This window comes from Heterodontus francisci, chromosome 20 (assembly GCF_036365525.1).
Source record: "Heterodontus francisci isolate sHetFra1 chromosome 20, sHetFra1.hap1, whole genome shotgun sequence".
Classification (NCBI taxonomy): Eukaryota; Metazoa; Chordata; class Chondrichthyes; order Heterodontiformes; family Heterodontidae; genus Heterodontus; species Heterodontus francisci.
The window spans coordinates 91,737,487-91,750,838 of record NC_090390.1 but is presented as its reverse complement, the minus strand read 5'-3'; the positions used below and the strand labels follow the sequence as shown (position 1 = coordinate 91,750,838).

The following is a 13,352-nucleotide window of genomic DNA, read 5'->3' as shown; positions in this document are numbered from 1 at the left end:
CTCCAGGCTGAATACTTTCCATCTACTACCACCCTCTGTCTTCCGTATCCAGACAGCCAAATTTCCCTGTATCCCTCCTTTCTTTCTGAATGAGCCTACCATGGGGAACCTTATCAAGTGCCTTGCTAAAATCCATATACACCACATCCACTGCTCTTCCTTCATCAACGTGTTTTGTCACATCTTCAAAGAATTCAATAAGGCTTGTGAGGCATGACCTGCCCCTCACAAAGCCATGCTGACTGTCTCTAATCAAACTATGCTTTTCCAAATAATCATAAATCCTGTCTCTCAGAATCCTCTCCAATAATTTGCCCACTACTGACGTAAGACTGACTGGTCTATAATTCCCAGGGTTTTCCCTATTCCCTTTCTTGAACAAGGGAATAACATTTGCCACCCTCCAATCATCTGGTACTACTCCAATGGACAGTGAGGACGCAAAGATCATCGCCAAAGGCGCGGCAATCTCTTCCCTCGCTTCCCGTAATATCCTTGGGTATATCCCGTCTGGCCCCGGGGACTTATCTGTCCTCATGTCTTTCAAAATTTCCAGCACATCCTCCCTCTTAACATCAGCCTGTTCCACGCTGTCCTCACAAACGTCCAGGTCTCTCTCACTAGTGAATACTGAAGCAAAGTATTCATTTAGGACCTCCCCTACCTCCTCCGACTCCAGGCACAAGTTCCCTCCACTATCCCTGATTGGCCCTACCCTCACTCTGGCCATCCTCGTGTTCCTCACATAAGTGTAGAACGTCTTGGGATTTTCCTTAATCCTACCCACGAAGACTTTTTCATGTCCCCTTCTAGCTCTCCTAAGTCCATTCTTCAGATCCTTCCTGGCTACCTTGTAACCCTCTAGAGCCCTGTCTGATCCTTGCTTCCTCAACCTTAAGTAAGCTTCCTTCTTCCTCTTGACTAGCTGTTCCACATCTCTTGTCATCCAAGGTTCCTTCACCCTACCATCCCTTCCTTGCCTCATCGGGACAAACCTATCCCAGCAGTCGCAGCAAGTGCTCCCTAAACAACCTCCACATTTCCGTTAGTTAATTGTCCACCACCTTTCACAACTGGATGTGGTAGGACCGCAGAGTTAGACCTGTCTATCACATGCTGCTTATGCTGTTTGGCATGCATGTAGTCCTGTGTTGTAGCTTCACCAGGTTGACACCTCATTTTTAGGTATGCCTGGTGCTGCTACTGGCATGCTCTCCTGCACTCTTCATTGAACCAGGATTGGTCCCCCCGCTTGATGGTAATGGTAGAGTGGGGGATATGCCAGGCCATGAGGTCACAGATTGCGGTGAATACAATTCTGCTGCTGCCGATGGCCCACAGCGCCTCATGGATGCCCAGTTCTGAGGTGCGAGATCTCTCGCCAGCTGTCCCCGGCCCCACTCTCTCACCTGCTTCATCACTGGATAGGCCTGTATGCCGATGACCTCAAAGAACGTGCCGAGAACCTGTAGAAGGAAGGCCCAGGAAGCATAGAACCGATAGGCCAGCCCATCCTCCACTGCCCTGCAATGCAAATAGCAGCCACTCAGCACAGAATCACAGGAATATAACCAATCGCAACACAGTAAACCATGCAGCCAATCGCAGCACACTAAACTTAATAGAATTCTTTGAGGAAGTGACAGAGTTGATTGATGAGGGAAGGGCTGTAGATGTCATATACATGGACTTCAGTAAGGCGTTTGATAAGGTTCCCCATGGTAGGCTGATGGAGAAAGTGAAGTCGCATGGGGTCCAGGGTGTACTAGCTAGATGGATAAAGAACTGGCTGGGCAACAGGAGACAGAGAGTAGCAGTGGAAGGGAGTTTCTCAAAATGGAGACGTGTGACCAGTGGTGTTCCACAGGGATCCGTGCTGGGACCACTGTTGTTTGTGATATACATAAATGATTTGGAGGAAAGTATAGGTGGTCTGATTAGCAAGTTTGCAGACGACACTAAGATTGGTGGGGTAGCAGATAGTGAAGGGGACTGTCAGAGAATACAGCAGAATATAGATAGACTGGAGAGTTGGGCAGAGAAATGGCAGATGGAGTTCAATCCGGGCAAATGCGAGGTGATGCATTTTGGAAGATCCAATTCAAGAGTGAACTATACAGTAAATGGAAAAGTCCTGGGGAAAATTGATGTACAGAGAGATTTGGGTGTTCAGGTCTATTGTTCCCTGAAGGTGGCAACGCAGGTCAATAGAGTGGTCAAGAAGGCATACGGCATGCTTTCCTTCATTGGACGGGGTATTGAGTACAAGAGTTGGCAGGTCATGTTACAGTTGTATAGGACTTTGGTTCGGCCACATTTGGAATACTGCGTGCAGTTCTGGTCGCCACATTACCAAAAGGATGTAGAAGCTTTGGAGAGGGTGCAGAGGAGGTTCACCAGGATGTTGCCTGGTATGGAGGGTGCTCGCTATGAAGAGAGGTTGAGTAGATTAGGATTATTTTCATTAGAAAGACGGAGGTTGAGGGGGGAACCTGATTGAGGTGTACAAAATCATGAGAGGTATAGACAGGGTGGATAGCAAGAAGCTTTTTCCCAGAGTGGGGGATTCAATTACTAGGGGTCACGAGTTCAAAGTGAGAGGGGAAAAGTTTAGGGGGGATATGCGTGGAAAGTTCTTTACACAGAGGGTGGTGGGTGCCTGGAACGCGTTGCCAGCGGAGGTGGTTGACGCGGGCACGATAGTGTCTTTTAAGATGTATCTAGACAGATACATGAATGGGCAGGAAGCAAAGAGATACAGACCCTTAGAAAATAGGCGACAGGTTTAGATAGAGGATCTGGATCGGCGCAGGCTTGGAGGGCCGAAGGGCCTGTTCCTGTGCTGTCATTTTCTTTTCTTTTTTCTAAACCATGCAGCCAATTGCAGCACAGTAAATCAGATTTATTTTTCGATGAGTAAATTGTTTGGTGCTGACGTGCTATTTCCTGAATTATACATCTGGCTGCAATCAAAATTCAATCGATTCTGGAAACGATCCTACAGTGTGGAAAGTAGCAAATGTAGTCGTGGATGCACTGAGGATCATCTTCAAATCCTCACTAGATACAGGAGAGGTACCAGATGATTGGAGGTCTGCGAATGTTATATCATTGTTTAAAAAGGGTGCGAAGGTTCGGCCAAATAATGAGAGGTTGTCAGTCTGACCTCCATGATGGGTAAATTATTCGAATCAATCCTGAGGGACAAGATAAACTGTCACTTAGAAAGGCATGGAATAATCAGGGATAGTCAGCATGGATTTGTTAAGGGAAAGTCATGTCATACTAACTTAATTGAGTTTTTTGAGGAAGTAACAAGGAGGATTGATGAGGGTAGTGCAGTGGATGTGGTTTACATGGATTTTAGTAAGGTATTTGACAAGGCCCCACATGGCAGACTGGCCAGTAAAATGAAAGCACACGCGAGACTGGGGAATGTGGCAGGTTGGATCCAGAAGTGGCTCAGGGACAGGAAACAAAGGGTAGTAGTCGACCGTTATTTTTGTGAATGGAAAGCTGTTTCCAGTGGCATTCCATAGGGCTCAGTGTTGGGTCCCTTACTGTTTGTGGTATATATTAATGATATGGACTTAAATGTGAGGGGCATGATTGGGAAATTTGCTGATGACTCAAAAATTGGCCATGTAGTTGAAATTGAAGAGGAAAGCTGTAGACTCCAGAATGATATCAATGGTTTGGTTGAGCGGGCAGAAATGTGGCAAATGTGATTCAATCCGGAGAAGTGTGAGGTAATGCATTTGGGGAGGGCAAATAAAGCGAGGGAATACACAATAAACAGGAGGATATTGAGAGGGGTAGAAGTGAGAGACCCTGGAGTGTATGTCCACAGCTCCCTGAAGGTGGCAGGACAGGTGGATAGAGTGATGAAGAAGGCATACGGAATGCTTTCCTTTATTGGCCGAGGTACAGAATATAAAAACAGGGATGTGATGCTGGAACTGTATAACACGCCGGTGAGGCCACAGCTGGAGTATTGTGTACAGTTCTGGTCACCACATTACAGGAAGGACATAATTGCTCTGGAGAGAGTATAGAGGAGATTTACAAGAATGTTGCCAGGGCTTAAGAGTTCTAGCTATGAGGAAAGACTGGATAGGCTAGGGTTGTGTTCCCTGGAACGGAGGAGGCTGAGGGGAGACTTAATTGAGGTGTACAAAATTATGAGGGGCCTTGATAGTGTGGACAGGAAGGACCTGTTTCCCTTGGCAGGGAGGTCAATTACCAGGGGACACAGATTTAAAGTGCTTGGTAGAAGGATTCGAGGGGACATGAGGAAAAACCATTTCACCCAGAGAGTGGTGGGTGTGTGGAATTCACTGCCAGGAAAGGTGGTGGAGGCAGTAACACCCAATTCTATTAAAAGGTACCTGGAGTGCTGTAACTGGCAAGGCTATTGACCAGGTGCTGGAAGGTGGGATTAGATTGGGCAGCTAGGTTTTTCGGCCGGCACGAACACGATGGGCTGAATGGTCTCCTCTCTGTGCCGTAATTGTTCCATGGTTTTAATCGCACTATGTAAAAGGAGGGAGAGAGAAAATGGCAAACTACAGACCTGTTAAGCTTGACGTTAGTAGGAGGGAAAATGCTAGAATCTATTATAAAGAATGTGATAATATGATTGGGCAGAGTCAATATGGATTTATGAAACGGAAATCATTTTTGACAAACCTGTTAAGAGTTTTTTGAGCATGTTATTTGCAGCGTAGATGAAGGAGAACCAGTGGCAGTGGTGTATTTGGATTTTCAGGTGGCTTTTGATATGGTCCCACATTGCAGGTTAGTAAACAAAATTAGAGCACATGGGATTGGGGGTAATATACTGGTATGGATTGAGAATTGGTTAACAGACAGAAAACAGAAAGTAGGAATAAATGGGTCATTTTCAGGATGGCAGGCTGTGACTAGTGGGGTACTGCAAGGATCAGTGCTGAGGCCATAGCTGTTCACAATCTATATCAATGATTTGGATATGGGGACCAAATGTAATATTCACAAATTTGCTGATGACACAAAACTAGGTGGAATGTAATTTGTGAGAAAGATGCATGCAGGATTCAAGAGGACTTGGACAGGCTAAGTGAAAGGGGAAGAACATGACAATGGAATATAATTTGAATAAGTGTGAAGTTCTCCACTTTGGCAGAAAAAAACAAAGACAGAGCATTTCTTAAATGGTGAGAGGTTTGTAAGTGTTGATGTCCAAAGGGACCTGGGAGCCCTTGTTCATGAGTCTCTAAAAGCTAGCATGCAGGTGCAGCATGCAATTACAAAGGCCTTCATCGCAAGGGGTTTTGAGTACAGGAGTAAATAAGTCTTGCTGCAATTGGAAAGAGCCTTGGTGAGACTGCACCTGGCGTATTGTGTACAGTTTTGGTCTCCTCATCTGAGGAAGGATAAACTTACCATAGAGGGAGTTCAATGGAGGTTCACTAGACTAATCCCTGTAATGGTGGGACTGTCTTATGAGAAGAGATTGCAGAAACTGGGTCAGTGTTCTATCGAGTATCGAAGAATGAGAGGTGATCTCATTAAAACTTACAAAATTCTTAGAGGGTATGACAGGGTGGATGTAGGTTGGATGTTTCCCCTGGCTGGTGAGTCTAGAACCAGGGGACATAGTCTTAAATGGCCTACCACTTAGACTGAGATGAGGAGGAATTTCTTCACTCAGAGGGAGTTGAATCGTTGGAATTCTCTACCCCAGAGGGCTGCAGAAGCTCAATCATTGAGTATGTTCAAGACAGATGCTAGTGGTCAAGGATGTCACGGAGCGGCTGCAGGACATTCTGAAGGGGGAGGGTGAACAGTCAGAGGTCGTGGTACACATTGGTACCAACGACATAGGTAGAAAGAGGGAGGAGGTTCTGCAACAAGAATTTAGGGAGCTAGGTAGCAGATTAAAAAGCAGGACCTCAAAGGTTGTAATCTCTGGATTACGCCTGGTGCCACGTGCTAGCGAGTATAGGAATAGGAGGATAGAGCAGATGAATGCGTGGCTGAGGAGATGGTGCAGGAGGGAGGGCTTTAGTTTCCCGGATCATTGGGCCTGTTTCTGGTGAAGGTGGGATCTGTACAAGTCAGACGGGTTGCACCTGAACCGGAACGGGTCCAACATCCTCACTGACCCGAAACGTTAACTCTGCTTCTCATTCCACAGATGCTGCCAGACCTGCTGAGTGGTTCCAGCATTTCTTCTTTTTATTTCAGATTTCCAGCATCCGCAGTATTTTGCTTTTATCCTTGCTGAGAGGTTTGCTAGTGCTTTTCGAAGGGGTGGGTGGGGGGGGGGGGGGTGCTGTTTAAACTAATTTGACAGGGGAATGGGATACAGAGTGGAGTTACAGTAGGGGGTGATGCACAGTCAAATATAGAAGAGAAACTGAGTCAGTCTGGAAGGCAGAGCAAACATAGACCTGTTAAGGCACAAGTGAATAATTGAATAATGCAAGGCGGGATTGCATTTATTTTAACACAAGGAGTCTTACCAGTAAGGTAGATGAATTGAGGGCATTGATTAACACATGGGATTATGATATTGCTATTACAGAGACATGGTTGAGGGAGGGGCAGGACTGGCAGCTCAATATTCCAGGGTATAGAATATTCGGGCGTGACAGGGGAGGGTGCAAAAGAGGAGGTGGCATCGCACTGTTCATCAAGGACTCAATTACTCCAGTAAGGAGGGATGACATTTTAGAAGGTTCCTCGAATGAGGCCATATGGGTAGAACTTAAAAACAAAAAGGGGGCAATCACTTGGCTGGGAGTGTACTGCAGGCCTCCAAACAGTCAGGGAGAGATAGAGGAGCAGATATGTAGGCAAATCTCAAAGAGGTGTAAAAATAATATGGTAATAATAGTCGGGGATTTCAACTTCCCCAGTATCAACTGGGATAGTCTGAGTGCAAAAGGCTTAAAGGGGGTGGAATTCTTGAAGTGCATACAGAAGAGCTTTTTGAGCCAGTATGTAGAAAGTCCTACAAGAGAAGGGGCAGTACAGGACCTAATCTTAGGGAATGAAGCCAGACAAGTGGTAGAAGTGTCAGTGGGGGAGAATTTTGGGGATAGTGACCATAACTCTAAGATTTAAGGCAGTTATGGAAAAGGACGAAGAAAGACTGGAAATAAAGGTACTGAATTGGGGGAAGGCCGATTTCAATATGATAAAATAGGATCTGGCCAAAGTGGACTGGGAGCAGCTACTTATAGGAAAGTCTACCTCAGACCAATGGGAGTCATTCAAAGAGGAAATAGTGAGAGTTCAGAGCCAACATGTACCCATAATGGTGAAGGGTAGGACCAACAAGCCCAGGGAACCCTGGATATCAAGGGATATAGAGGATTGGATCAGGAAAAAAAGGAGGCTTATAACAGATTCAGGGTGCTGAAAACAGTGGAGACACTGGAGGAGTCGAGGAAGTGTGGGGGCGGGGGGGTACTTAAAGTAATTAGGAGAGCTAAGAGGGGACATGAAAAAACACTGGCGGGCAAGATAAAGGAAAATCCCAAGGCGTTTTGTAAGTATATTAAGGGCAAGAAGATAAGCAGGGAAAGAGTAGGGACCAAAGTGGCAACATTTGTATGGAGCCGGAGGACATAGGTGAGGTTTTAAACGATTACTTTTCATCTGTGTTCACGACGGAGAAGGATGATGTAAGTGTAGAGATCAGGGAGGGGAATTGTGATATACTTGAACATATTAGCATTGAAAGGGAGGAAGTATGAGCTGTTTTAGAGGGCTTAAAAGTGGATAAATCCCCAGACCCAGATGAGATGTATCCCAGGGTGTTAGTGAGGCAAGGGAGGAGATAGAAGGGGCTCTGACACAAATTTTCAAATCCTCTCTGACCACAGGAGTGGTACCAGAGGACTGGAGGACAGCGAATGTGGTACCATTATTCAAGGATCGTAGGGATAAACCAGCTAATTACAGGCTGGTGAGTCTAAAATCAGTGGTAGGGAAATTATTGGAAAAAATTCTGAAGGACAGGATTAATCTCCAGTTGGAAAGGCAGGGATTAATCAGGGATAGTCGGCATGGCTTTGTCAGGGGGAGACTGTGTCTAATTAACTTGATTGAATTTTTAGAGGAGGTGACGAGATGTGCAGAAGAGGGTAAAGCAGTTGATGTAGTCTACATGGACTTCAGTAAGGCTTTTGATAAGGTCCCACATGGGAGATTGGTGAACAAAGTAAGAGTCCATGGGATCCAGGACAATTTGGATCCAAAATTGGCTTAGTGGCAGAAGGTGATGGTCGAGGGTTGTTTTTGCGAGTGGAAGCCTGTGACCAGTGGTGTACCACAGGGATCGGTGCTGGGACCCTTGCTGTTTGTAGTGTACATTAATAATTTAGACGTGAATATAGGAGGTATGATCTCTAAGTTCACAGATGACACCAAAATTGGTGGTGTCGTAAATAGTGAGGAGGAAAGCCTTAGATTACAGGACGATACAGATGGGCTGGTAAGATGGGCAGAGCAGTGGCAAATGGAATTTAATCCTGAGAAATGTGAGGTGATGCATTTTGGGAGGACTAACAAGGCAAGGGAATATACAATGGATGGTAGGACACTAGGAAGTACAGAGGGTCAGAGGGACCTTGGTGTACTTGTCCATAGATCACTGAAGGCAGCAGCACAGGTAGATCAGGTAATTAGGAAGGCATATGGGATACCTGCCTTTATTAGCCGAGGCATAGAATATAAGAGCAGGGAGGTTATGATGGAGCTGTATAAAACGCTAGTTAGTCCACAGCTGGAGTACTGTGTACAGTTCTGGGCACCACACTATAGGAAGGATGTGATTGCACTGGAGAGGATGCAGAGGAGATTCACCAGGATGTTGTCTGGGCTGGAGCATTTCAGCTATGAAGAGAGACTGAAAAGGCTAGTCGCAAAAACACCTGTCAACAATTACCCTTTGGCTCTTGCCACTGAGCCAATTTTTTATCCAGCTTGCTACATTCCCCTGGATCACATGGGCTTTTAATCAGTCTGCCATGTGGGACCTTTTCAAAAGCCTTGCTAAAATCCGTGTAGACCACAGTGTAATGTGACAGGATCAATTAATGACCTGAGTAAAGGCACTTCTAGGTAGCAGTGACCACAATATGGCTGAATTTTACATCTAGTTTGAAAGAGAGGAGTGGGTCGAAGACTAGTATTTTAAACTTAAATAAGGGCAACTATGTGGGCATGAAAGCTGAGCTAGCAGAAGTGAACTGGGTTACTCGGCTAGGAGATCGATCAACAGAGAAGCAGTGGCAGAGAGGGTACAGAGGAAATTTCGAGGATGTTGCCAGGACTGGAAAAATGCAGCTATGAGGAAAGATCGATAGGCTGGGGTTGTTTTTGTTGGAACAGTGGAGGCTGAGGGGAGATTTACAAAATTGTGAGCGGCTTGGATAGAGTGGAGGTGATGGATCTATTTACCTTAGCAGAAGGGTCAGTGACAAGGTGGCATAGATTTAAAGAGATTGGTAGCAGGATTAGAGGAGAGATAAGGAAAGATTTTTTCACCCAGAGGGCGGTAAGGGCCTGGAACGTACTTACCCGAAAAGGTAGTAGAGGCAGAAACCCTCAACTCATTCAAAAGATGTTTGGATATGCACCCGAAGTCCTGTAACCTCCAGGGATACGGACCAAGTGCTGGAAAAATGGGATTAGTTCAGGTGGCTCATTTTTCTGCCGGCGCAGACACAATGAGTAGACTGGCCTCCTTTTGTGCATAGATGTTTCAAAATTTTCTAAATATTGGAAAGGGAGGAATGTGCAAGGATGGGGAGTGGGCGGAGGAGTTGCGGTAAGTGAATTGCCCCTTAGAAGAGCCGGCACAAACACAACGGGGCCAAATGGGTCACCTTCTGTGCTCCAACAATTCTATGATGCTGTGCTTTTAGCCGCTCACACACAGCGACCCAATCAACCCCCTCCCACAGCGACCCAATCAACCCCCTCCCACAGTGGCCCCATCAACCCCCTCCCACAGTGACCCCATCAACCCTCCCACAGTGACCCCATCAACCCTCCCACAGTGACCCCATCAACCCCCTCCCACAGTGACCCCATCAACCCCCTCCGATAGTGACCCCATCAACCCCCTCCCAGTGACCCCATCAACCCCCTCCCACAGTGACCCCATCAACCCCCTCCCACAGTGACCCCATCAACCCCCTCCCACAGTGGCCCCCATCAACCCTCCCACAGTGACCCCATCAACCCCCTCCCACAGTGACCCCATCAACCCTCCCACAGTGACCCCATCAACCCCCTCCGATAGTGACCCCATCAACCCCCTCCCAGTGACCCCATCAACCCCCTCCCACAGTGACCCCATCAACCCCCTCCCACAGTGACCCCATCAACCCCCTCCCACAGTGGCCCCCATCAACCCTCCCACAGTGACCCCATCAACCCCCTCCGACAGTGACCCCAACCCCCTCCCACAGTGACCCCATCAACCCCCTCCCACAGTGACCCCATCAACCCCCTCCCACAGTGACCCCATCAACCCTCCCACAGTGACCCCATCAACCCCCTCTCACACAGTGAGCCCCAACAACCCCCTCCCACACAGTGACCCCAAAAACCCTCCCACAGTGACCCCATCAACCCCCTCCCACACAGTGACCTCATCAACCCCCTTCCACAGTGACCCCATCAACCCCCTTCCACAGAGACCCCATCAACCCTCCCACAGTGACCCCATCAACCCTCCCACAGTGACCCCATCAACCCTCCCACAGTGACCCCATCAACCCTCCCACAGTGACCCCATCAACCCTCCCACAGTGACCCCATCAACCCCCTCCCACACAGCAACCCAATCAACCCCCTCAACCCTCCCACAGTGACCCCATCAACCCCCTCCCACAGTGACCCCATCAACCCCCTCTCACACAGCGACTCCATCAACCTCCTTCCACAGTGACCCCAACGACCCTCTCCCACAGTGACCCCATCGACCCCCTCCCACAGTAACCCCCATCGACCCCCTCCCACAGTGACCCCCATCGACCCCCTCCAACAGTGACCCCCATCGACCCCTTCCAACAGTGACCCCCATCGACCCCGTCCCAGTGACCCCCACCCATCCCTCCCACAGTGACCCCCATCAATCCCTCCCACAGTGACCCCCATCAATCCCTCCCACAGTGACCCCATCAACCCCCTCCCACAGTGACCCCCATCAGCCCCCTCCCACCGTGACCCCCATCAGCCCCCTCCCGCAGCAACACCATCGACCCCCTCCCGCAGTGACCCCATCGACCCCCTCCTGCAGTGACCCCCACCAATCCCTCCCACAGTGACCCCCATCAATCTCTCCCACAGTGACCCCCATCAATCTCTCCCACAGTGACCCCCATCCACTCCCTCCCAGTGACCCCCATCAACCTCCTCCCACACAGTGACCCAATCAACCTCCTCCAACACAGTGACCCAATCAACCCTCCCACAGTGACCCCATCAATCCCCTCCCACAGTGACCCCATCATTACCCTCCCACAGTGACCCCATCATTACCCTCCCACAGTGACCCCATCAACCCCCTCTGTGACCCCAACAACCCCCTTCCACAGTGACCCCATCAACCCCCTCCCACACAGTGACCCCAAAAACCCTCCCACAGTGACCCAATCAACCCTCCCACAGTGACCCCATCAACCCTCCCACAGTGACCCCATCAACCCCCTCCCACAGTGACCCCATCAACCCCCTCCCACAGTGACCCCATCAACCCCCTCCCACACAGTGACCCCATCAAGCCTCCCACAGTGACCCCACCAACTCCCTCCCACAGTGACCCCATCATTACCCTCCCACAGTGACCCCATCAACCCCCTCTGTGACCCCATCAACCCCCTCTGTGACCCCATCAACCCCCTTCCAGTGACCCCATCAACCCTCCCACAGTGAACCCATCAACCCCCTCAACCTTCCCACAGTGACCCCATCAACCCCCTCCCACAGTGACCCCATCAACCCCCTCTCACACAGCGACTCAATCAACCTCCTTCCACAGTGACCCCATCGACCCTCTCCCACAGTGACCCCATCGACCCCCACCCACAGTGATCCCCATCGACCCCTTCCCACAGTGACCCCCATCGACCCCCTCCAACAGTGACCCATATCGACCCCCTCCCACAGTGACCCCCACCCATCCCTCCCACAGTGACCCCCATCAATCCCTCCCACCGTGACCCCCATCGACCCCCTCCCACCGTGACCCCCATCGACCCCCTCCCACCGTGACCCCCATCGACCCCCTCCCACCGTGACCCCCATCGACCCCCTCCCACAGTGACCCCCATCGACCCCCTCCCACAGTGACCCCCATCGACCCCCTCCCACAGTGACCCCCATCGACCCCCTCCCACAGTGACCCCCATCGACCCCCTCCCACCGTGACCCCCATCAACCCCCTCCCACCGTGACCCCCATCAACCCCCTCCCACCGTGACCCCCATCAACCCCCTCCCGCAGTGACCCCCATCAACCCCCTCCCGCAGTGACCCCCATCAACCCCCTCCCGCAGTGACCCCCATCAACCCCCTCCCGCAGTGACCCCCATCAACCCCCTCCCGCAGTGACCCCCATCAACCCCCTCCCGCAGTGACCCCCATCAACCCCCTCCCGCAGTGACCCCCATCAACCCCCTCCCGCAGTGACCCCCATCAACCCCCTCCCGCAGTGACCCCCATCAACCCCCTCCCGCAGTGACCCCCATCAACCCCCTCCCGCAGTGACCCCCATCGACCCCCTCCCGCAGGGACCCCCATCGACCCCCTCCCGCAGTGACCCCCATCGACCCCCTCCCGCAGTGACCCCCATCGACCCCCTCCAACAGTGACCCCCATCGACCCCCTCCCAGTGACCCCCACCCATCCCTCCCACAGTGACCCCCATCGACCCCCTCCCACAGTGACCCCCATCGACCCCCTCCCACAGTGACCCCCATTGACCCCCTCCAACAGTGACCCCCATCGACCCCCTCCCACAGTGACCCCCACCCATCCCTCCCACAGTGACCCCCATCAATCCCTCCCACAGTGACCCCCATCAACCCCCTCCCACCGTGACCCCCATCAACCCCCTCCCACCGTGACCCCCATCAACCCCCTCCCACCGTGACCCCCATCAACCCCCTCCCACAGTGACCCCCATCAACCCCATCCCACAGTGACCCCCATCAACCCCCTCCCACAGTGACCCCCATCAACCCCCTCCCACAGTGACCCCCATCAACCCCCTCCCAGTGACCCCCATCAACCCCCTCCCAGTGACCCCCATCAACCCCCTCCCGCAGTGACCCCATCAACCCCCTCCCG

At 50.6% G+C, this 13,352-nt stretch overlaps 1 protein-coding gene across 1 annotated transcript in view; it reads right to left on the bottom strand.

Annotated features, from left to right (window-relative positions):
* The window catches only part of rrp12 (ribosomal RNA processing 12 homolog), a 103,405-nt gene that overhangs the window by 61,098 nt on the left and 28,955 nt on the right, over positions 1-13,352 (bottom strand). Inside the window, exon 13 of the mRNA XM_068053245.1 lies at positions 1,410-1,524. Coding sequence (XP_067909346.1) covers positions 1,410-1,524 — 115 coding nt within the window. The remainder of the gene's footprint in view (positions 1-1,409; positions 1,525-13,352) is intronic.